Raw genomic sequence first — 25,897 nt, 5'->3', positions numbered from 1 at the left:
TCTTTCTAGAATAAGGAGCTTAACTCAGCCCTTCTCTCCCGCAGGCTGAGTGTCCACAGATCTAGTGCCTCGGTCTCTTTCTTGAAGAATAAAATAACTCTTTAGCTCCTCTTTTCCCCCCTGCACAATTTCTGCTTCTCATCATTTAACTTCCTTTCATCTCAGTTCTGTTCAAGTTCAGGCTTTATAGGTTTCCTTCAGGCGTATATAGGGCCAATGACTTCCCATAGGAATTTTCTGTGAGCATGGGAATATTATGGGAATAGCATTACAGTGGCTGTGGAAATAAATCTTCTTGTATTTGAGGTATTCTTCATCTAGCAATAGTTTAGGTGTATACAGTGTGTTATAGGTTATGGAAAGTATTTTTACATATGCCATCACATTTAAATTCCAGAATGTAAGGGACAATTTCCACAGTTCAAACCAAGGTTTTTTTTTCCCCCTCAACTGTCTTTTAGTCTTTTAAAAGGGCTATAATAGAACCTTGGATTTTGAAAAATAAAGCATTAGAATTGAGGATACAAATTCTTAGATGGGTTTTCTCAAGTCATAATCATGCAATTTCCCCTCCTTCCACAATTTCTTTGACTTTATTTCTTTACTTAATTTTTTTTTAAAGTAAGATTTGTTTTCTCTCCCACCTCCTCTCTGCCTCTGGGAGAAAAAAATTGAAACCCATGTAACAAAATGTATAGTCAAGCAAAACAAATTTCCACATTGGCCAAGTCCAAAAATTTATGCCTAGATATAAATTGTTAGCACTCTATTCAAATACCAAAAAGTACAAATTAAAAATGACTGTTGCCTGTGTCCTTTTATTAGGAGATGGAAATTCCTCTAACAGAAATCCGAGATAGTTACATCAAGGCAATTAATAATTTAGCAACTGAAAACCAACAGCTAAAGAGGGACTTGATAGAAATCAAGTCTCGGCTGGAAGGCTCTGCTCATGTGAGCCAAGATAACTATGACCGTGTTTTTAATGAGACACACAGCATATTGCCTGAGCTCAAGAATTCAGAGTACAGGTAAAGTGATTTTTTAAAAAAGTTTCCTTTAAAAGCAACCCCCCAAAATAGATTTTAAAATTACATTTTGGCAACAATTTTTTTAGTCTCAGAAGTTTAATTTGCACTAAAATGCAGCTTTTCATTTTATTCTGCAGTATATACAAAACTTATTTTTATGTTAAAATTAAGTTATAGCCCATTAACTATTTGGAAATTTTGAGGCAGTGCTGTGCTTTTTAATAAAGCATATCCTGATTGATGGTGACATCTACAGTATTCCACAGCGTAGGGTTCACAGCAGATTAATTGAACTGTCAGCCAGCCATTTCCATTTTCTCTTCCCCTGGTCTCCCTTCCCAAATCCATTGCTTTCCCCATGAGAAGCAGGCTTTTTATAGAAAACCTGTGCCTCTGGCTAATTCATTGTAGGCTACCACTGTAAGAAAACACGTATCTGATGGAAACACCCCTAATTTCATTTCTGCTTTACAGAAATAATGATAATACCCAGTGTGAATTGCTACACTTCTTATAAATTACAGACTAATTGGGTGATTTGTTAGGTTTTAAAAAATGGACCCACTAAAGTTTTATTAGAAAAGAGCAAAATTTCTGTAATGCCCAATTGTGTTTTTTAATCCACCATCCAGGAGAACACATGAATTGCAGCATAGTCAGCATGAAGAAATTGAAAAACTACAGAACCACTACAAGGGCGAGCTGGGAGCTCTTAACATCCCACATCTGTCTGTCGGAATGAACCCTGTTTCCAGTGCACTTATTGGATTGAGTCCCCAAATCAGCACTTACAGCTCTGCTTTCTCATTGACCTCTGACTTCTTTATGCCTATGGCAATAGATGTAAATGAGGCCAACTTTTCTGATTCTATGTCGGAGTCAGATGCTGCTACAAATCATCAAGAAGAATTTTTATCTTTGGTATGGAAGCTTTCCACCAATTTTCTACTGAAAGATGGAAACTGATATAGTCGAGGTGGATTAGAGTGATCTCTAAGGTGTTAAATTGCCATAGTTTTAGATACATTTGAATTACTTACTTGGAACAAGTGGCCTTTTATTAAGCTCTCTGAAACAAAGAACATAGAGTTCTTTTATTTTCTACTGTATTAGAGTATTGATCAGTAGATGGGGTAAAATAAAAGGCAAATTTTTAAAGACAAAGTGCTAGTTCCTAAAATGATTCAAACTGTTTTTCTCTTTCAGATTTTGGGAGGTATAGAGAAGTTGCTGGCCTTGAATTTGAGGAATGGGTTTAAGTCAAGCCACTGAGCACCTGATAATAGTAGTGATAATAATAGTAGTAATAACAGCTAGTATTTGTATAATATGTTCGGGTTTGCTAAATACTTTATATCTCTTATCTGTTTTAGTTTTACAACCATCAGGTGAGGGGGCACTACAGGTATTATTTTTCCCTTTTAATAGAGGAGGAAACTGAGGTCTAAGCAGAAGATAGAAAGGAAGAGGATAAAAAAGAAGACTCAAATTAGCAATAGGAGAAGCACTAGTCTTGAACATCTGTCTAACATGCCATCCATGGCACCAGTGCCAAGGTTTAACGACTCTCAATGTAGAATTTATCATAAAAATAAGCTTTCCCAAATACTTTCTTCAAACAGACTGTATAAAATAACGGCAAAGTTAGACTGGATCATTTCCTTGAACTCCCATAATACCTAACTTTCAGTTGTTTGCGCAGAATCTAAGTTGAGAGGCCAGACCCTATCTGAACAAGAATCCCTTTACAGTGTCCCTAATGAGTTATCGGGTAGCCCTTACTTGAAGACTCATGAGAGGAAACTCATTCACTGTCAAGGTTATCTATTCTGCTTTGGGGCTGTATCAGATGTTATGGAAATTTCTTTTTTATTATCATTAATAACTTATTAATAATATAACCTACATTAATTTAGTGTTTTAAGGTTTTGCAAAAGCATTTTATATACGTTATCTCATTTGATTCTCACAACAGTCCTAGAAGGTAAGTGCTATTATTATCCCCATATTAGAGATGAGGAAACTGAGACTCAGAAATACTAACTGTCTTGCCTAGGGTCAAACAGCTAGTAAGTATTCAAAGTGACATCTGAACCCAGGTCTTCTGGATTTCAAGTCCAGCACTGTATACCATACAACTAAACTGCTATGTTGAGCTAAAATCTGCTGCTCCTCTCAAACTTGTTCCTAGATGCCCCTGGTTCCATTCTTTGGGACCAAGTAAAACTAGTCTGATCTTTCTACCTAACAGCCCTTCCTTTAGCTACTTTAAGTTAGTCATCATGTACCTCTTCCAGCCTCAGGTCTTTTCCAAGATAAGCATCATTCTTCCAACTAATCTTTGTATAAAGTAATTGCAAATCCTGTCATCAGATTGTTCCTTCTTATTTTGCCGATGGCCTTCCTAAAACTGAATACAGTATCCCAAATGTGGTCTGGGTAGGGCAGAGTGTAGTTAAGATTGTTGTCTCCTTGGTTTGGGGTAGTATGCTTCTATTATTACAGCCTAACTGATTTTTTTGTGCGTCTGCTGAAATTTTTAGGGAACAAATAACATAGCGGAAACTATGGCTTTGTAATGTTTGAGGCAAGTAGGTGTACTTCTTGTCCCCCGTTTGTCCTTTTGCTTTCTTTTGTTCCATGTTACAACTTAATTGACAATCAGAAGACCATACCTTAGATAAAATTCAGAGAATAATCATTGTAATTTTTAATGTGTCAGGAAGTCCCTAGAAATATTTTGGGTTTGTTTATCCCCTTTTGGTTTTCAAAAGAGGACATGTGATGTTTTGTGCAGGTATATTTTGAAGAAGGAAAAACATCGACCTGAGCTTTGTTTCTCTCTTTTTAGTATGGATCTGTGATTTCAGCATTGTGGACAATTTCCAGTGTGGACAACTCCCTCTATGGATGCAGATTGGCAGCCTAACTTATTTGTATTTACTATCAGAGAGTTGCTTTGCTCTCAGGAGACTGAGTGATCACACAACTAGTATATGGGAGAGGCAGGCCTTGAACCCAGATTTTTTATTCACAGGCCAACCTTCTAGCCCCTGCTTCTGGCTGTTTTTCAGTTTGTCTAATCTGGGCTTTACAGTTTGTAGGGTTTTTGTACTCTTAAATGACTGTAACTTTTATTCTTCTTTTGAGGGTTTTGAAAGGGCAGTAGCCGTAAAATACACTCCTGATGGGAAACAGTGTGAATTATGTAAGCAAGTTGTGCAGCTAAATCTTTGAGGTCCATTTCAGACCAATAATTTTATGCTTCCTTAGTAAAAGCCATTATCTTTCAGTGTCAGGGTGAGGAGAAACTTTTGCTGCTTTTTGGTGAAGAGACCTTTTACTGATTTCTCTTACTCTTTGGATAAAAATAGAGGAATAAGTATTCCTTCAGAAAATAAACTATATACTCAGATAACTCTTTTAAAAATCCAATCTGATGACTGGGTCATACTGGGAATTCATTCCTGTATTCAAAAGTTAATATCAATATTTTTGTTTCCTTTTTAGCGTCCCCTGCCAACATCTCCCATTAGTTCAATAGCTACAAGATTTTTGGAAGAAGAGGAGCTACGTTCCCATCATATCCTGGAACGTCTGGATGCCCACATCGCTGAGCTGAAAAGAGAGAGTGAAAGGACAGTGAGACAGTTCACAAATCCAAAGTAACTCGTAATGTCAGGATCCTCCAAATACAATGACCCTTAGGAGTCAAAGTCCTCTCCATTAGTGGAGCTTCCCAAAATGTGAACAGTGCATGAAGATGAATGCGACTCACTGCCCCAGCGAAAGCGGTGAGAAAATACCTCTTCTCCTGAAAAGGATGATCCCTCCCTTGGGGCTGATAATGGGATGCCTGCTTTCTGTCTGGAGGACTTCTGATAGCCTCTGCTCACCGGGCTAGACTTCTTTACTATTCTTTCTGTCATTTGCATATTTATTATCACAGAGATTGTGATGCTGGCTAGTTGTTGATTCAAATGTGAATATGTCTGTGTGCTAATTTAAAATAAAGATTTTATAATGTATATTATATTTAGGGAAATGTTTTCTTTAAGGAAAAAAAATTGAAAGTTAGGTATTGTAGGAGTTCAAGGAAATGAACCTAACTTTGCTGTTATTTTATGTAGTCTATTTGAAGAAAATATTTGGAAAAGCTTATTTTTATGTGCCGGGGCAAAATATTGCCTGTGTAACAATTAAGATATTTCTATAAGGAGTCATTGATGTAGGCTTTCACTGGACTGGAGTTCTATTTTGATGTTGCGATGATTTCATAGTCTCCAAAATTAGAAAATACCAAGGCTTTAGAACACAAAAGCAAATCAAGTGTGTAATCAAGTATGATTAATTTGAGTACAGAACATCATCAATTAATAAAAATTATTTACAAGGAACTACTACATGCCAGGTTCTGTGCTAGGTGCTGGAAATATAAGTACAAAGAATGAATTGTCTACTCTACCATATTGGCTTTTATTCTAAGGCGGGAGACAAAAGAGTACATAAAAAATTTATTCAGCATAATACAAGGTTATTAAATAAATACAAATATATGTAAAATAAATATAAAGCAATTTGAGAGGGAGGACATTATCAATTGGCAGGATCAGAAAAGGCTTCATGAAGGAGATGGTGCTTGAGCTATATCGTAAAAGAAGAAAGGGCTTCTGTGAGGCCAAAGTAGCAAGGGAGTGCATTCCAGGCTAAGGGCCCAGCCAGTGCAAACTCAGAGAGAGATAGGAGATGGAGTGTCCTGAATGAGTAACAGAGATAAGGGCAATTTGGCTGGCTCAGATAAGCGTGGGAAGGGAATGTCCAATGAGGCTGGAAAAATAGATTGGGACCAGGTTGTGTAAGACTTTAATTTATAATCCTAGAGGCAGTAGTAAGCCCACTGGAACAGGTTGAGTAGGAAAGTTGCATGGTCAGAACTCTGCTTGAGGAAAATGGCAACTGTAGGAAGGACTGGGGAATAGGGAGAGACTTGAGGCTGGAAGACCGATAATTTAGGCGAGAGGTGATGAGGGCCTGAATGAAGGTGCTTATGGTGAGTAGAGAAAGGGTCAGAGGTGAGAGGTGAAAACAAAGAATAGCAAGATTTGGAAACTGATTTGGATTTGTGGAGTGAAGGAGAGAGGAGCCAAGGATAATGCCAAGGATGGCGGTTCTTTTGGCACAAGTATTTGGAAGAGAGGAGGGTTTAATGAATAATAATGAATTCTGTTTCAGACATGTTAAGTTTAAGGGACATCTAATTTGAAATGTCTAATAGGCAATTGGCGATGAGGGACCAAAGTTCAGGGTAGACTTTGGGGTATATATAGATCTGGGAGTCATCCACAGAGACCCTGGTCTGATGAGGTTATTGAGAAACAGTATAAAGAGCCAAGCGTTCTCTTAAGTAAGTGTGTGTGTGTGTGTGTGTGTGTGTGATGGACCGTTTTGACTGGTGAAACTGATGAACCCATATTCAGAATGATGTCTTTAAATGCATAGAATAAAATACACAGGATTACAAAGGAAACCAATTATATTGGAAAAAAAATTCAAAGTTTATTTTTTTAAGTTCATTGACACCCCCTACCACCACTACCACTACCACCCCAGGACTCTTGAGAGGGAGAAGAGGGCCTAGGATAGAATCTTAGGAAAAACCCACATTTAGGGGATGTTATTTAACATAAAATGATGTTAAATGGAAGAAGTAAACATATGTAAATGGTCTTTGCTTTATTACATAGTTTGTGAAGGGTTAGATTGCAGAAGTTTCAGTGAACAGGAAAATTCCTCAAATTTGAGCTTTCAAAAAAAAATAAGAGACAAGCACACCTTTTCTCGAAATGTGTTTGAGAGCCTTCTGTGGTTTTTATCATTTCTTTTATGTAGAGGAAATAATTACTGTGTATGATGCTGGTTTAAATTAATTTGGCGTGACCCATGCTGATTTATAGAGTAGTATTTACTTTTACAAATGCTCGTAAACCATTCCTTAATAATATATTCTAGAATCTGGCCAGGAATCAAACTCAAACTCACTGATATATAGCTTAAAGAATTTATCTTCTTCCATTGGGGTGGAAAATTGGGACATTTGCCTATCTCCAGTTTGACAGCACTTCTATTTTCCATTACTTTTTTTTTGTTCTCTTAATTTCGTTATCAATTTTGCTTTAATTTTCACCAACAAATGCCGGTATTGAACATATAAATAAGAACATAATAAATATGAAAAAAAACAAATGAAAGTAAACAAGAGGTCATAAAAAATTATGCCTGTGTCCATAAATTTTTATGAACCAATCATTAACCACAAACCAAAAGATTTGGTTGTTGACTTTAGCCCATTAGTAAACCTCCATGATTTTTCTAAGACCACTGATGGTGGGTGGCTCAGCAATCATATTGACTAGTTCTCTAGGCACCTTGGAATGCAATTCAGTCTGGCTTGGTGAATTGAATTCACTGACAGCCACTTTTTTCCCCCATCTCATTTCTTTTCATTAATTTCACCTTATTAGTCAATCTTGTTCTTTACTTCCTGGTCTGGAGAATGTTCTCCTTAGTAAAGAAAACAGAATTATTCTTCTTTAATTTGGAGAGGATCAGCAGGGAGGCTTGGTGGGCCTGCTGTACAGCTATCCCCTAACCTCTATGTGCTTACTATGTGATAGTGAAAAAACATTTTCTTTGCTGCTGAGACAGAACTGAATGTGTATACAAATGGCATAAGCAGTTGAACTCTTTGCTGGCAGCTCTCAAGCGAGCACAGGAAAGAAATGCTTGGGTGGTGGGCGGGAGGTAGCAGTAGTTGTGAGCACCCTCACGCAGCTGCCATGCGGTTGTGAACACATGGCCAATCTTTTTCTGTTGAGTTGTAGTCTATCCTGATCTTAGGTGAATGAGTATCAGACAAAATGAACCCAGTTATGAACTTAGGAGTTTCTAAAGGGTAGGAGCACAATCAAGGATGCCCTTCAGCAAAAAGGGCCGGCAGCATCAGCAGCCAAGTCCAAGGAGGAGCTGGCTCTGAGGAATAACCTGCTGACCTGGCAGCTGAGACCCTGGGGCCTGAAATCAAGGCAGCGACTCATCCATTGGCTATATTACATTGAGAATTGAGCTTTTGGAGGGGGGGTTTCTTAGCAATCATTTTTAAGTTTGAGCCTGCTCTCCCTAGGAACTGATATGATAGAGTGCCCCCCACTTCAGGGTGTTGTACTTTAGTCTTTGCTCTACCTTCTCAGTAAATACTCTTTTGTAAAATCTAATTGATGTTATTTGATTGATTGAAAGTGGTGAGATACTAATTGGTCAGATGATTTTGGGGGGAACACAGCAAATGGAGGCTTGAGCATTTGAGAACTAGCAAACCGATGCTTAAGCATTTGAGAACTCACAACTCTTTGGGGGGTGAGGTTCCTTGAGGTGATAAGCAGGATCTGCTCACTAGGGACTCAATCTAATAATCTGATTGGGGGTTGGGAGAGTAAGCCCCAGACTAGATGTTACATTTTATAATAACTGAAATTTGTTCAATACTTTAAGGTTTGCAAAGCACTTTACATACATTAATTATCTCAGCTAGTTCTTGCAACAACCCTGTGAGATATCTATAGAGTCATAGTTATCCTCATTTTGCCAGTGGGAAAACCAAAACTCAGAAACTGAGTGATTTGTTACTGAAGGCTGCCGAAAATTAAAGGTCGGTGGACTGGTTAACAACATCTGAGCCTATAAACTCCAGTTTGGCCAGCATTTGTTCTCTGCTTTTTCAGATCCCTCTCAGAGATAACTCATCTTTCACATTGCATTTATCCCACTTCCCTGCCTCCTTTAGAGGTACCTTGCACAAGATTGTCCCTAGAAATAAGTTACAAGTGCACTTGCTAGTATTCTTCCATCTAGTTCTTCTTTGGGGTGGGAAAACCTTTTCCCTGATGTAAGCAATTAGTTTCTTACCATGAATTTTGGGCTAGTGGAACGCCATAGAAAATGTGGGCCAAAAGGGGGCTGCCACATCAGGGAGGTGGGACTGGACTGTAGGGTTTTTGGTTTCCACTCAATCCTTGAATATCCATTAACAGACATTTTATAGCCTTGCCCCTCTCCCATGAAAGTCATTTCTAGCACCTTGTAATTTGAACCAAAACCACTGATGTGCTGGTCTGTCGGGCTAATAACACCTGCTCATAAATGTCAGGGGTGGGAGTCAAGCTTATGTTTCTCCTCATTTAAAGTATAGTATTTTTTCCACTGCAACATATGGTCTCCTGTCTCTCTCTTTCTCTTCCATCTCATTATCCTTGATGTTTTCATCCTAAGCAACAGTTCTTGAATTTTTTGGATCTTCTGGACATAGCTTTTACAAATTCTGTTTTTTGTTGTCATCACCAAATAGGTCTTTTTCTTTTCTTTCTTTCTTTTTTTTGTAAGCAATTGGGGTTAAGTGACTTGTCCAGGATCACACAGCTAGTAAGTATCTGAGGTCAAATTTGAACTCAGGTCCTCCTGACTCCAGGCCTGGAGCTCTATGCACTGTGCCACCCAGCTACCCCCAAATAGGTCTTTTTACAAACCTATGGACTCCTGGTATTCTCTCAGGACTACACTAGAAAAACTGATGATTGTTGCCATTCCCTCCATTGTGTTTGAGGCAGTAAAGGAAAAAATACTAGCATGGAAACCATGAAACCTGAGTGCTAATCTTGCCTTTTAAGTTTACTAACTCTGATATGAGGCAAGTTCCTTTATTTTTCTGAAGTCCAATTTCCTCTTCCTCAGGAACAATGAGGAGTAGAATATTTCAACAAAATGCCTCTCTACGTTGTTTTAAAAAAGGCACTCTGCAAACTGCTGCGTATATGTTGGGTTTTGTTATTGTTATTGATCGTAGGATATTAGAGTTAAACGGGACCTCAAAGGTCGTAGTTCAGTAGCATCCAATTAAAAAAGAAATGAATCCCTGTGAGTCACATATTGATTGAGAAAACCACAAATTAGCATTACCTATATTGTACTGGGACTTTATTTTTTCTTAAATAGTTCCCAGTAACATTTTAATCTGGTTCAGCTACACTCTGCCTTTTGTGGTCCTGGGACTAGAGACCTGCAAGTGAGTTTGGTGTCAAATTACCAACCACCTAATTTTAGTGATCAGGAGCTGAGGCTCAGAAAGATTATGACTCGACCAGGGTCAAACAGCTAGTAAGGATTAAAGGAGGGATTTGAAGTCTTTCAAATCAACGTCTTCAAGACTCCCAGTCCAAAATTCTTAACCATTACAATCACAGCTGCGGCTGCTACTTCATTAGAGGTCCTGCCTTTCTGCTTCATGGTCTTCAAAATATTTCAACCCAACTTCAAAATCTTTCACTTTAAAAAAAACTAACTATCTTTGTCAAAAAACCCTTAAAAAACAAAAGCCATCTAAGCAAATAAACCCCAAGCTTCTCCTACACTGAGTGCTGATAACAGAGAGCCATTAGGTCTCTGTTTATTTATACCGAATATTAATAGAACAGTCTGTCATCATAATTCTGTCAGCACCATCAAGTGGTTTTCTTCTTACTCCAATATCTCCCATGGAATAAGACATACTCCCCAGATGCTGGTAGACCCTGCCAACTGTTGGATTGTTGAAGAGTTCTTTTTCAGCGGCATGGGAGAGAGGGAAGAGGGAAATGGCTGACCTGGTTCTCATTATTACATAACTGAACAGAGAGAATTCTTGTGTTTGCTTGTTCCCTGATTGTATCCTCTTCTGTGAAAAATGACACCATTTTAAAAGTTCCCTATCTAAAATAAACTCACATCCACAAATATTCACAGAGCATCTACTCTGTGTGAATACCTGTCCAAGGGCAAATAATTTTTAGATGTACTGCCAATATACCTAAATGCATTATCACTATGGCAGGAATGTTTTGGACTGTCGGTAGAATTCGCTGTGTGACATGTGACATATGAGTGGGCTTCCAGTAATATTGTGATGACTGACAGCAAAATGAATTCATAAGCTGCTGCATATTTTCTTTTGGCGTGTAGGTGACCCTGAGTTTTTGAAGTCTATGCCAAAAGAACATAAACTCTGACAGGTCCTACTAAGCTGGAAAGGGTTCAAGAATGAACCTGGTGATGGATTGTGTGTCTGTTGTTTGAGGACCAGATGAGCTAGAGGCTTAGTTGTCCACTGAGATGTGGATGTTTTGGCCACAGCAACTTATGTGGTGCAGCAAAAAGGGCACTGAACTTGGAGTTGGGAAGTCCTGGGTTCAAATACCACCTTAGACACTTGCTAGTTGGATGACCTTGGGCAAATTATTTCACCTTGCTGGGCTTCAGTTTCCCCATCTGTAAAATAAGCTGTTTGGATTTAATGATCCCCCAATGCTGTCACTTTGAGTTCAAAATCTATTATCTTAAGACATTGGGGGACTTATTATCTGAGTCAGAGGAGGAAGTAGCCACACCAATGAAATCATATGTTTGAAATCAAGGGAAGTGTGTAGTCTATGGAAAGGTGGCAGAATGGCTTTGTATTGGTTTTATGTCATAAATCATACTTATGAAATTGGAAGGGACCTTAGTGGCCATCCAGTTCAATTCCCTCATTTTACAGACGAGAAATTGAGGCCCAGAGACATGAAGTGACTTTCCTAGGGTCAAGCGATATCTGAGATAGAATTTGAACCCAGGACCTCTAACTCCAAATCCTTGGTCTTTTCCCCTGTACCGTACTGGAATTCTCGAAGGAGTGGCTAAAAAACTTTTTTTTAAGAGAAACTTTCAATCCATTGAAGTGGAAATGTGGAAATTGAGCATTGAAAATGTATCCTAACACTAGCAACCAAGTTCTTCATCTCCACAAGCATAATATCTGAGTAAAACTGATTGAATAAAACCGGGACTATTATAGAACTCTGTTTCATTCCATTGGTAATAGGGAAGAGGCAGATAAAATACCTTCATCTCTAGTCTGACTAACCATTCTATCATGAAGTAATCTGCCCTTTTCTGGGAAACTAGAGCTCATTGGTCAATAAACTCATTTTTTAAAAGTGTACCAATAATCATAATAATAATTCACATTTATATAGTCCTTATTGGCTGTGGAGTACTTCTTATAAATTATCTTGAAAAGCCATAAGGTATCTAATGCTTGTAGCATTATCTATACAGGTAAAATATCGAGGGCTAGAGAAGTGAATCTTAAATAGTACGTGGCCTAAAGTCTCTCAGCTGGTAAATTATGAAGCAAAGACTCAGATTGAGACCACTTGACAGGCTTCCAGTGATTTTTCTCTTATGCCAGGGATTCTTAATCTTTCCTGCTTCATGGTTATCTCTGGCAGTCTGGTGAAGCCTATGGACCCCTTCTCAAAATTTACGTTAGAGATTAATGAAAATGAAGATGTAATTTCTTCCCCCATCCAAGTTTGTAGATTCTTTGAAATATAACCGCATAAGGATAAGACCGGGAAAGGCCTCCTGCAAAAGGTGATGCTTGAAAAGGGTCTCAGAGAAAACTAGGAAATTTAAGGTATGGAGTTGATGAAGGAGAGCATGGGGGACAGCTAAGGCAAAATCATGGAGATGGGAAATGCTTAGGTCAACAGATTGGATTTCTTCTGATTTCTGAAAATGCCTATTCATATGCTTTGACCATTTATCAATTGGGGTGTGGCTCTTATTCTTATAAATTTGAAACTGTTCCCTATATATCCTGGAAAAGAGGCTATTTTATATATATATATTACTGCAAAGATTTTCCCGTCCGTTACCTGTTTCCCTTCTAATTTGAGCGGCATTAGTTCTGTTTATGCAAAGATTTTAAAATTTAAATAATCGAAATTATTCATGTTTCTTCTGTGATCATCACTCTCCTCTGTTTGTTCATTAACTCTCCTCCTATCCATAGATGGTTTGTGATGTTACCCTTTATGTCTAAGACATGTACCTATTTCTCTCTCACCTTGGTATATGATGTTTTCCACTGAGGTTAGTTCCCACAGGAGTTTGACCAAAACTGAGACCCTGGACTTGGCATTTTATATACTATTTTAAGATAAAATTCTACCTGGCTGGCCATACTGTAGGACCTTGAAAAATGGGGAAACCATAGACTGGGAGAAACTACATTTCCCCACTAGGGGAAGGCCAGAGAAAAAGCCAGAGACTGAGAAGAGCTAATTTCTAAGAAACAGAAACTCTGCAGAAAAACCAAAAGTAAACACAAACATCTGTCTATCACATAGTAGGTACTCAGTCACTACAGAATTTAGGCCTTTCTAACTTATTTATATCTAGGTGGCATAAGAGATAAAGTGTGGGCCTGAAGTCTGGAAGATTCACCTTCCTGAGTTCAAATCTGACCTCAGACACTTAGTAGCTCTGTGACCCATGCAAGTCGCTTAACCTGGCTTGCCTCAGTTTCCTCATCTGTAAAATGAACTGGAAAAGGAAATGGCAAACCACTCCACTATCTTTGCCAAGAAAACCCCAAATGGAGTCATGAAGAGTTGGACATGACCGAAACTATTGAATAACAACAAAGCTTATTTACAGATCAATATTATGTCATGGAGGGGGTGAAGAGGATGTTATTCACTCTCCCCATCCCCCAGTTGAAGGGTCACAGAATGTAGTTTCACACACAAAGTTTTAATTTTTAAACAAGATGCACCTATACGCTGATCCCTCTATGAGGTATGACCCTTCTTTGATTGGGCTATGAAGGAAACAGTGATTGGCTGAGCAAGCAGGTTCTCACACCTCTGGTGACTTTAAATGGTTGAGACTTGGACCAATTTTAGAGAAGAATTTACATCTCCTAAAGGAATCAGGGATAGACACATCTTGTGTACACATTAAAACCTCATCATGTGGAACTCCATTCTGTAACTACATTAACTGAAAGGGGCAGTGCTAGGAATCACAGCCTCCTTCTTTCCATCATTAATAGAACCCCTGTCCATTATAATCTTGTGTTCAGAAAACGTACGGTAATACTAAAATCTGACTAAAAGGTAAGGCAATGGAGTGAAATAAGTCTGGAAAAGTAGGTTGGAACCAGACTGTAGAGAGCTCTAAATGTCAGACAAAGGAATTTTTATTTAAAATCCACTAGACAATACAGAGTCATGAAGATCTTTGAACAATGGAGTGCCATGGTAACATCTGTACATTTGGAAGATGATTTTGGCATCGGTGTGAAGAGTGACAGGAGGTAATACAATAATAAACCAGGTAAGAACTGATGAGGGGCTCAACGAGGGTAGTGGCAATGTTGAATAGGTAGTGGCAATGTTCTCTTTGTAGAATAGGGATGCAAAAAACCTTAGAAATAATTGATTTGGTCCCTCTTCCTCCAGACAGGCCTGTGCCTAAATCATTTCTGGCTGGCTGTGAATGATGACAATATCTCACAACCCTCATCCTGAAAGTTTTCTTCTTGACTCAAGCTAAGACTCCTCAACAATTCAGGTCTGTTTGAATTATTGATATATGAACTCTTTATATCATAGTCATAGACTTTAATAGCTAGAAAGAACCTTAATGGACACCATAGCCAAACTCTGTTTTTCACAGAGGAAGGTGATCCCCCCCCCCTCAATTTGTCATTCATTCATTCGTTCATTAATTCATTCATTCAGGAAGAAGTTGAGGCAGCTCAGAGAGGTAGAAGGGTTAATATTGTACAAATTCACATGTAGATAGCATGAAAGGAACCCTGAGTCTTGGATTAGTTATTTCAGTAGCTTTTCTACAGTCCATAAGTAATAAATTGAATGATGTAAAGTATGAATATATATATATATATTTTAATTCTTTAAGCATCTGTAATTTCAGCAGTGTGTCATCCCTCTATTGTAATACCTCCATGAGCTTAGAGACAGTTTTTGAGAGTTGTAGTCAAGAGATGTCTCTGGCTGCAGCCACCCTGATGATGGGCCTCTCTGAACCCTGATAGATGACTAGTTCTTGGATATTAGACACACAAGCAATCGCTGGAGCCATGCTTGACATCTTACCAGGTTGCCATTGCCCGTGTCCAAGAGCTTGGAGGGCTTGAGTTGATCGAAACAGTTACAGAGCACTGGCATTCATTGATCAGGAAATGGAGGTAGAATCCTGTTTTCAGTAATATCTAAGGCTGAAATTCATTTTAAAAATGGAGATTCCCATTTGGATCTGGTCCCTTTCCTCTGGGGCACTAAGGAAATCTCATTATTTTGGCAATGCCTTCTGAAAATTCTCCATAGGCTGTAGTACAGGACCAAGTATCCAGCTTCATGGCATTGAGTTGATGATGAAACAATGATGGCTAAGTTCAGGATTTTGCAAGAGTATCAGAACAAGTAACAGCTAGATGGAATTGTGGCTAGAGCTCTGGACTTGAAGTCAGAAAGACCCAAGCCTGATTGAGATGCTCATTAGCTGTATGACCTTGGACCTGGCTCTTCCTACCATTTTTCCTAGTCTTTTTACACCTTACTAGCCCACTACTGTGCAGTCAAGTGACATTGGTCTCCTTGTTGGTCCTGCAATGCTTGCTGATGTTCACTCCGTCTCCCAACTTCAGATTTTTTCACTTCCTGTCACTCATATCTGAAATTCTCTCTCTCCCCAGCTCCATCTCCTGGCTTCTTTCAAGTACCAGCTAAAATCCTACCTTCCACAGTATGGCTTTCCTGGTTCCCCTTAATCCTTAATGCTAATGCCTTTCCTCTAAGATTATCCCCAATACATACATACATACATACACATGCATACACATATATACACACACATATACGTACACATATACACATGTACACACATATACATATACACATACACATATATACACATACACACATACATACACACATACACTCATATACATACACACACATACACACACATATACATATATACACACATACAGACATACACATATATACATATACACATATATGCATACATATTTACATATACGCACATACATACATACACATATATACACATATACATATACACATATACACATACACACATACACATATACACATACACACAAACACACATACATACACACATATACATATATATACATACACACATATAATATACACAAACACACATGCACATACATACACACATATACATGCACACATATACATGCACACACATATATGCACATACATACAGACATACACATACACACATATACATATATACACCTATATACATACACACATTTACATATACACATACATGCACACACATACACATATATACATATAAACCCACATACACATATACACATATATACATACACACATACATACACACATATACAAACATATACACATACATACATACACATATATACACATACACATATACACACATTTACATATACACACATGCATACACACATACATACACATATATACACATACATACCCACACACATATACATATACACATAAACACACATACATACACACATACATACACATATACATGCACACATATACATATACACACATACATACACATATATACACATACTCATATATACGTATACACATACACACATACACACATATACATACACATATATACACACATATATACACATACACACATATACATATATACACATATATACACACATTTACATAGACACATATACATACATACACACATACATACACATATACATATACACACATACACATACATACACATATACATATATACACACATATACATACATACATACACATATATACATATACACATATACACACTCATATATACACATACACACATACATACATACATACACATACACATACACACATACATATACACATACACATATGCACACATATACACGTATATACACACTATACAATATAGACACATACACATATATACATACACACTTACATATACACATACATACACATATATACACATATACATATACACAAACACACATATACATGCACACATATACATATACACACATACATACACACATACATACACATATACATATACATACTCACATACATATACACATACACACATACACACATATACATATATACACACATACACATATATACACATACACACATATACACATATACACACATTTACATATACACATACATACACATATGTGTATATATACACACATATATATACATATACATACACATATATACATACACACATATACATATACACATAAACACACATACACATACACACATATAAATATGCACATATATACATACACACATACACATACATACACATATACATGCACACATACACACATACACACATACATACACATATACATACACATACATGCACACATATAAATATACACATGCACACATACACATACATACCTACACACATGCGCGCACACACATATATACATATATACATATACATATACACATACACACATATACACACATACACACATATACATACATATACATACACACATTTACATATACACATGCATACACATATACATATACACATATATACATACACGCATACATACACATATGCATATATACATATACATATATATACATATACATGTATATGTTACATATAAATGAAATTTGTCTATAGTTTTGTGATATTCTTTCACCCTCCCCCATTAGACTGTGACTTCCTTGAGACAGTAGGAAATTGTTTTTAATCCCCAGACTTTATCACGGGCACATAGTAGGTACTTAATAAATGCTTATTGATTTGACTTAACCTCTCAGCCTCAGTTTCTACATCTGTAAAATGAGGATAATGATAGCATCTACCTCACAGAATTTCATGAAAATCTAATGAGAGAGGTTTTCAAACCATAAAACTATATAAAGGTCAGCAATTATTTTTCAAAAGGATTATCAGGATGTATATAGAAGGAATGAATAAGTGAAAAAGCATTTCTTAATCACTTAGTATATGCCAGGCACTATGCTAAATTCTGGGGATAAAAATTCAAAAGTGAAACAGTCCCTGCCCTCAAGGAATTTACATTTTAATTGAGGAAAAATATACTTAAGGGAATTAGTAACCAGGGAAGAATGTTTTGGTCTGAGAAGCCTCAGGGGTCGTGACTGGAACAATAAATAGTCTTTCCAGAAGCAATGCTAATGTTGATATGATTACATTTCCCAGAGCAAATAACTTCACTTAAAAGGCAGGTTAGAATAAGGAGGAAATTAACAATCAAAAGACATCACCCTTTCCTTGGAACTGGTTAGTCACCAATTCCCTGGTCCTGGGTTTCTAGATTCATAGATGTATCACTATTAGCCTTTGAGTGGGTGTCTCTCATACATACCGATATAGAGAGCGGTCCCTGGGTGAAGGCCCTTCTTCAGTTTATGCTATTCTAGGGAAAGGTGACTGACATCTAGGCATTATGAAATGCTAAATAACATCCTAAAAAGTGGTTATGTTCTAAATGCTCTGTGTGTGTGTATGTATGTATCCTAGCACAGAGTGAATGGAAATATCAAATAGTAACTTATTTGTCTTTTGGCCAGGAACCCTGAGGGTCTTCCCCTCCCAGTTTGATTTTTTTTCTTTTTGAGTTTTGATTAAAGGGGCTATCCCTTGATAAACTTCTTAATTCACTGAATGAATTAAGAATTCACTAATGAATTCACCATTCACTGAATGGGCATTACCTCAGTCAAAGTGAGAACCTGAAAAAGCATGAAAGGGCCAGGGTCTCCCATTGCATCCTGGGTCATCCCCAGTCACCCTGATAAATATCTGGTCACTGGATCCAGATGGCTCTGGAGGAGAATGTGAGGCTGGTGACCTTGCACAGCCCTCCCTCACTCAAATCAAAGTCAACTGCAAGTCATGTCATCATTTCCCTGATGTCATGGTCCTCTTCGAGAATGAAGGATAAATACAACAACAACAGCAATGTATGTATGTGTATGTATACACATACATATATGCACATACATGTGTGTATGTATATGTACACATATATACATACACACATACATGCATGCATGCATGCATGCATACACACAATGACATCAGGAAGGTGATGTCTTGACTTGCAAGTGAATTGGATTTAAGTGAAGCAGGGGTGTGCAAAGTCACCAGCCTCACATTCTCCTCCAGAGCCATCTGGGTCTAGTAGCAAGATATAGGTCATGATGACTGAAGATGGCCCAGAATACAGTGGGAAACCTTGGCCTTTTAAAGCTAAGGTGTTTCCCAGGTCTCAGTCTGTCTGAAGCAACACCCACTTAGTGACTAAGGATAGGTAAGAAATGAGGCAAAAGAGGAGCTCTTTTACCTACTCAAAAAAAAAAATCAATCTGGGAGGGGAAGACCTGCAGGGTTTCTGGCCAGAACCAAAACAATGACCAACAGAGGTTTGGGCTGAGACTTATTATTGACCAATCAGTGAGAGCCAGAGTGATTTGTGTTTAAGGTATACTCAAATAGCTCCATTTGAATCCCAATGGGTCTTATCAAAGCAGTTTTTTCAGGGCTCTATTTCAAGAAATCCACTTTCCTTTGGGCAGGGCACCCACATATAAGTGCATGATTCCTCATGTGGACAGAGGAACGGAAGGAAGGAAGGAAGGAAGGAAGGAAGGAAGGAAGGAAGGAAGGAAGGAAGGAAGGAGCATTGCCCAACTGTCTGGCCATTTGGTCCCCAGTAGGGCAGCTACTACTACTCACAAATCAAGACAACACCTTCCTGATGTCATTGGTCCCTCTTCAAGAACCCAAGGACAAACAACAGCAACTGAGCTAGGTACTGAGGATACAAAGACAAATATGAAATAATTCCTGCCCTCAAGGAGCCAATATTCTATCCAGGGAAACAACACGTATACATAAGTAAACACAAAATATATAAAAGAGATTACTGCACTGGATAGGACCTTGGACTGCATGACCTGTAAGGGCCTTTCAATTGAAAAATGTATCAATGGTCTGAGCTTCCAAGGTTCCAGATTCTTGGAGAACACGATATTTCATATAATGAAACTGAGTAGTAGAACTTGCTGAAGCTTGTGAAAAACCATAGCCAAAACAACGGAGAGATTTTCAGGTTGTGGATTTATATTTCCATAAATCAAATCAATGCTTATGAAAAGCAAGGAGTAGTCAACTCTAATAAACTTTTTACAGTGTTTTGAAGCATTGTATCAAAATGCATAATAGTGGCAAAAAAAGGCGGAGTGGGGGGAGGAGGAAATCTTTTGAAAATGTTCACTCTTTCCAAAAACTTGACTTTTATTGAAAACTGCAAAAGTAAACAAGAGCATTGAAATTTTTCATGAAGGAGAAAATGGCTTCTGTTATCAAATTAAGGAGCTCTTTACTGTGTTTCTCCTAGGAGATGGGGAGGAAATGATTTCAGTATTCCTAAAATGGACACAAAAGAAAGGGACCAGTGGTTGTAGGAGTATATGATGTTTTCCTTTTGAATTCTAAGCTAGTTCTGCCAACATTTTTCCTTAGGTCTCAAGGAGTACAGCTGCTAGTGTGATCACACATGATAGGTGGTACCATTCTAAGGTTTCAGATCTGTGTTTTGGTAGTTTATATGCACACACACTGATGTACTTCCAAAAGCACATGTCATTTTACAATATGTCTAGTAATGAAATAGATGAAAGCCATATATATCCACATACATATATGTGAACTGTGAACATTTTGACAAATCTATGTATGTAACTATGGTCCAGATACCACAGGGGTAGAAGGATCCACAAACATGCAGCATATGCATCTCTCTCTCTCTTTCTCTCTCTCTTCCCCCTGCCCCATACATGTGTGTGTGTGTGTGTATATATATGTATGTATGTATATGTGTATGTGTATGTGTATGTGTATGTATATGTATGTGTATGTATATGTATCTGTATATGTATATCTGTATGTAGATATCTATATATACATATACATCTACATATCTATCTCTCTATATCTATCAACAAACATAGATATGTATGTATATATGTGAGTACATATGTATGTATGTGTGTGTATATATATATTTATACACCCATACATTTTATTGTTGTTTGTCCTTTGCTCTTGAAGAGGTCCAATGACATTATGATATCGGGGTACAATAGTGGATGATGGGGTGATGTCTTGACTTGCCTGTGAATTAGATTTAAATGAGGCAGTGTTGCACAAAATCATCAGTCTGGCTCTCTCTTCCAGAGTCATAGAAGTCCACTGGTGGGACAAAAGTCAGGATGACTGGCAATGGTTCAGGATGCAGCGGATGACCTTGGTGTCTTCAATGTCTGACCAAGCTCTAAGTACTCCATACCACCTGCTTGAGTTGCCCTCATGACCATTGGATTAAATTGTTCTCATCTGCCCATTCCACTGTGGGAAGTCTTCACTTGCTCGGGGTAGACACCCTCTTAATTCACCCATGGGTTTGAGGCCTGTCAGTTACCCTCAGCCTGGTTTAGCCCATTTACTGAGATGGTTATCCAGGCCTTAGCTGCTGCACATGCTACAGCTTCTTGGAGCCACAGGTGAGAGCTGGGTGAAGGTGGACACCCAAAGTGGATGAGCAGCCCTGAAAAGGGCTCAGCAAACCCTCACACCAGAGGTGCTGGTCCTCTCTGAACATACCATACGCTCCCTCTGCATACATCTAAATATCAATATATATGCATATTCATATGTGTATATATGTACCACACTAACATGTGTGTGCAATAATTACACATATAGATATTTGTGCAGATTATAACTTGAAACATGGTATATTTTCATTCATTGAATAAACATATATCAAGTACCTACTATGTACAATATGCATAGATCCTGGGGTTGGAGGTAGGGCAAAATACAAAGAAATGTAAGATATAATCTTTGCCTTCAAATAATCTTCAGTCTAATGATTTCCCCATTATGCACTTCTTTTCCTATTTTAAAAAGTTTTATTGATGATTTTTGGTTTTGTATTCCATTCATTTCTGAATACATATCCTTCCTCTTCCCCTTCCCAACAAGACTTTCTTGGTAACAAAAATTTGTGGAAAAATTAAACAAACAAACAAACCAACCAAGCAACAGTTCAGTAAAACCAATCAACATGTACACTTTGTCTGACAGCAATGCAATATTCCACATCATATGTGCATACACACATGTATATTGCATAAACATATGCAGCACATGCATACGTGTGTATACATATCTTTATGTGTATATATTGACATACACACATAGACAGACAGATAGATAGATGGATAGATAAGTGTGGATATGTAGATATCTACCTGTGGTTTTCTATATACAGAAACACATATTTTCTCATTTCCATGGCCAAGCTTGGTTGTTATAATTACAGTGTCCAGTTTTTTCCATTGTAATCACTAAATATAATGTTCTCCTGATTCTGCTTTCTCTCAGTTCGTATGTCTTCTAAAATTTCTCTGCCTTTCTGGACCTAACTAAGAACCGTGAAAGAAAAGATTTCCTGTTCTAATATCTTTATACTTTAGATAAGAAGCCTGGAGTAATAAAATAAATCAAGCACAGGGCCTGAAATTGGGAAGATTTGGTTTAAAACCCCACCTCCAACACTTACTAGCTGTGTGACAACGGGCAAATTCCTTAACCTCTCTGAACTTCAGTTTTCTCATCTGTAAAATGGGGATTGAAGTACCTACCTCACAGGATTGCTATGAAGCCCCAGTGAGATGGAAATGTATGTAAAGAGCTTTACAAACTTTAAAACCCCATATAAATTTTAGTTACCATGTTATCATTGATCTCCTTATCTTGGCGAATTTGCCATCTCAAATCTATCACTGTAGAGGATGCGAAGATTCAGGTGCCCGTCAGTCCACCTGCATCATGCCTCTGAAGTTTACAGAGTGGGGGAGGGAGTGATGGGGATGTTTGCCCATCCAGACTCTGTCCTGCTCGTAGCTCCAGCACAGGATGAAGTGATTTCTTATTCTTTGTGTCATGTGAAGCAGTGAACCATTCTTCCTGATGCAAACAAAAGCAATCTTGGCAATCTTCGCACAGCAGGTAGGTTTCCCCTAGAGGTGAAATGCCCAGAACACTACTTTTCAGATTGATCTGTTGAAGAAGCACTGATTGCTTCCTAGAGGCAAAAACCATCAACAGTTTTAGCCAGGCTACAGCTCTTTTAGATTGTACCCAGGGGAATTGGGGTTTGGGCAAAGGACTTCACTTCTAGACATATATTTTTAGTTGATTTGAAAAAATATATATATCACTTAAATGCAAGCAAATTACCATTCTGGATGTTGCTACCCAGCAGCCTTTAGTTTAACAGTTGAATAAGTGGCCCATCTCCCTATTATTCAGTGTTTTAAAAGGTGATACACATCCATCTGTCAGTGTATGTGCTCAGTGAAATTCTGCCTGGAGGCAAAGAGATGGACTGGATGACCTCTGGAGGGTCCTTCTAGCCTTTAGATTCTCCGCTAATCTGCTTTTAGCATGTTTTATAGTTGACAGTTATGACCACTGTGAAGTCAGTGCCCCCACAATAATCCATTCTAGGTACTCATGACTTTTACAGAAACCATTACCTTAGAGCTAGAGAAGACCTTAGACATTTGTTAGATCAATTCAATTCAAATAAACAAGCAAACATTTATGCACTTCTCTATGGTGGGCACTGTGCTAGGTGCTAGAGATGCAAAGACAAAAAAGAAAGAAAAAAAAAGTCCTTGCAGATATTTCATTTTGCTGAGGACAATACAGCACGAACAGTTTTGAAGAACACTGGGGGTCTCAGGCTGGGGGGGTGGGGTAGAAAGAGGAAGTGATACAGTGGCAGCAGAAAGTGGTGGTCAAGGTCAGAATGAAAGGGATGTAGGAGCATATATGATGAGGGCATGGCTTCTTCCTGGGACTGGTGGCTATTTCTACTCATCTTTCTCTGTGAAGGGTTAACTGCTGTGGGTCAAAGTCAGATGCTTCCATCAGTGATCAGAGAGCTGAAACTGGGAAACACTAACCCTCCTGAGTTGCAGTTTACACTGGATATTCAGTTCCACACACTGGGCTAAGCTGAGCCTTTGATCCTAGAGTTTCTGTATTTGTACCTAATGAACAGCTATCTGGTGGAAAGTGTGTTATAACACTCTTTTGCCTGCTCAGGGTAGGCCTCCAATTGTGAACTGTGATTTTCCTAAAGCATAGGTCCAACGATGTTGCCCCCCTATTCAATAAACTCTAGTGGCTCCCAGGAGCAAATACAAAATCCTTTTGGCATTCAAAGCCCTTCATAACTTAGCCTCCTCCTACCTTTCCAGTCTTCTCACACCTTACTCCCTACCATGGTCTCTTTCTTCCAGTGACACTGGCCTCCTTGCTTTTCATCAAACAAGACACTTCATTTCTTCACTCCTGGAATTTTCTCTGACTGTTTCTCACACTTGGAATGCTCTTCCTCCCCATATCCACATCCTGGCTTCTCTGGTGTAGGGTTAATGGAATATGAAGATCTTCCCTGTCCATTAATAGGTCTATGTGACCATATATGTTCCCTTTTTCTCCTTGGAACAGGGACCCTGTTCCCAGGTTTAGAGGTGCACAGGTATTTCACCTCACCAATCACCGATGTTTTGCTCCTTTGAACTCTGGCCCAGTTCCTAGCTGTGATACTTCCTGTGCTGAGTCACAAAGAGTCAGCTATGCATGTGGGCTTTCATGCCTTTCTGAACTGAGCCAATACTTTGTATGTGTGTGTGTATATATGTGTATATATACATATACACACATACACATATGTGTATATACACACACACACATATATCCTGGAAGATTGATACTGGAGTGGTGAAACTCTGTAGGGGTGGCACTCTCTAGGAGAGGGAACTCACTGGAGGGGGCCTCTCCCGTGGGAAGGAAATTTAGCTTAAGACCTTTCTAAGTAGCTATTATGGAGGAGCCTCCTGGCTGTGAACCAAGATGGTGGTGCTCCCCGGGCTGGTAATGTGTATGAATATTTTTGTTGCCCTATTGAGCTTTGCTTTTCTGCATTTCTGTAGTGACGTTTTGTCTGGTATTAGTGTACAGAATAAATGTTATACTGGTTCAGTTTTGAGTGAAGAGTGCTTATTATACCTTGAGATTTGATCCTTAAAATATATATACATATGCATAGCAGCTGCTCGCATTGGCGATATACCCAGCTTCTTTCAAGTCTCAATTAAAAATCCCATCCTCTTAGGAGGCTTTCCCCAGCTCCTCTCAATTTTAGTGCCTTCTCTTTTTAATTTTCTCTTCTTTTCCCAGTCTATAATTTGTTAGCACATATTTGTTTTCTCTTCTCCTACTCCTCTTGCTGCTTGAAGGCAGGTACTGTCTTTTGCTTCTTTGTGCACCTACAATGCTTAGCACAGTGCCTGGTACATATTAAATGCTTAATAAATATTTATTGACTGACTGATTAAATTGCTCAGAACTCTCAGGTTCAGACTGATCCTACAGCTAGGGGGATTTCCAGAACATGGTGGGTTTGTGACTGCTGCATATGTTTATAGTTTATTATTATGCATTCTCATTATTAATTACTATTTATTTACTTATTAATTCTATATGAGGAATAAAAAGAGTAAAAGTGAAGTGAAACAATACCACTATGCCAAAGGAATTTGACTAGCATTCATTGAAATATAGCTTGTTCAAAATGAGGTGAGGTTAGCTAGTACATGTAGTCCCAAAGCTAAGTTCTAATTGGCAATCAGCCAGTTAATATGCATTTATCAAATGCCTATTATGTGTCAGGCACTGTGCCAAATGCTGGAAATAAATGAAGAGGCAAAGGGTAGTTT

The 25,897-nt window shown here is 38.2% G+C and overlaps 1 protein-coding gene across 5 annotated transcripts in view; it reads left to right on the top strand.

The window, feature by feature from the left end:
* The window catches only part of CEP63 (centrosomal protein 63), a 61,460-nt gene extending 56,401 nt beyond the window's left edge, over window positions 1–5,059 (top strand). For 4 of the 5 annotated variants that reach the window (XM_036747905.1, XM_036747902.1, XM_036747903.1 and 1 more), the window contains one exon: window positions 4,542–5,059. In XM_036747905.1, coding sequence (XP_036603800.1) covers window positions 4,542–4,700 — 159 coding nt within the window. In that variant the 3' untranslated portion in view covers window positions 4,701–5,059. Of the gene's footprint in view, window positions 1–825; window positions 1,032–1,663; window positions 1,953–4,541 lie in introns of all 5 variants that reach the window. The other variant, XM_036747906.1, reaches the window with a different exon arrangement.
* The last annotated feature ends 20,838 nt before the right edge of the window (window positions 5,060–25,897 follow it).

This window comes from Trichosurus vulpecula, chromosome 2, assembly GCF_011100635.1.
Source record: "Trichosurus vulpecula isolate mTriVul1 chromosome 2, mTriVul1.pri, whole genome shotgun sequence".
Taxonomy (NCBI): domain Eukaryota; kingdom Metazoa; phylum Chordata; class Mammalia; order Diprotodontia; family Phalangeridae; genus Trichosurus; species Trichosurus vulpecula.
This window is presented reverse-complemented; position numbering and strand designations above follow the sequence as displayed.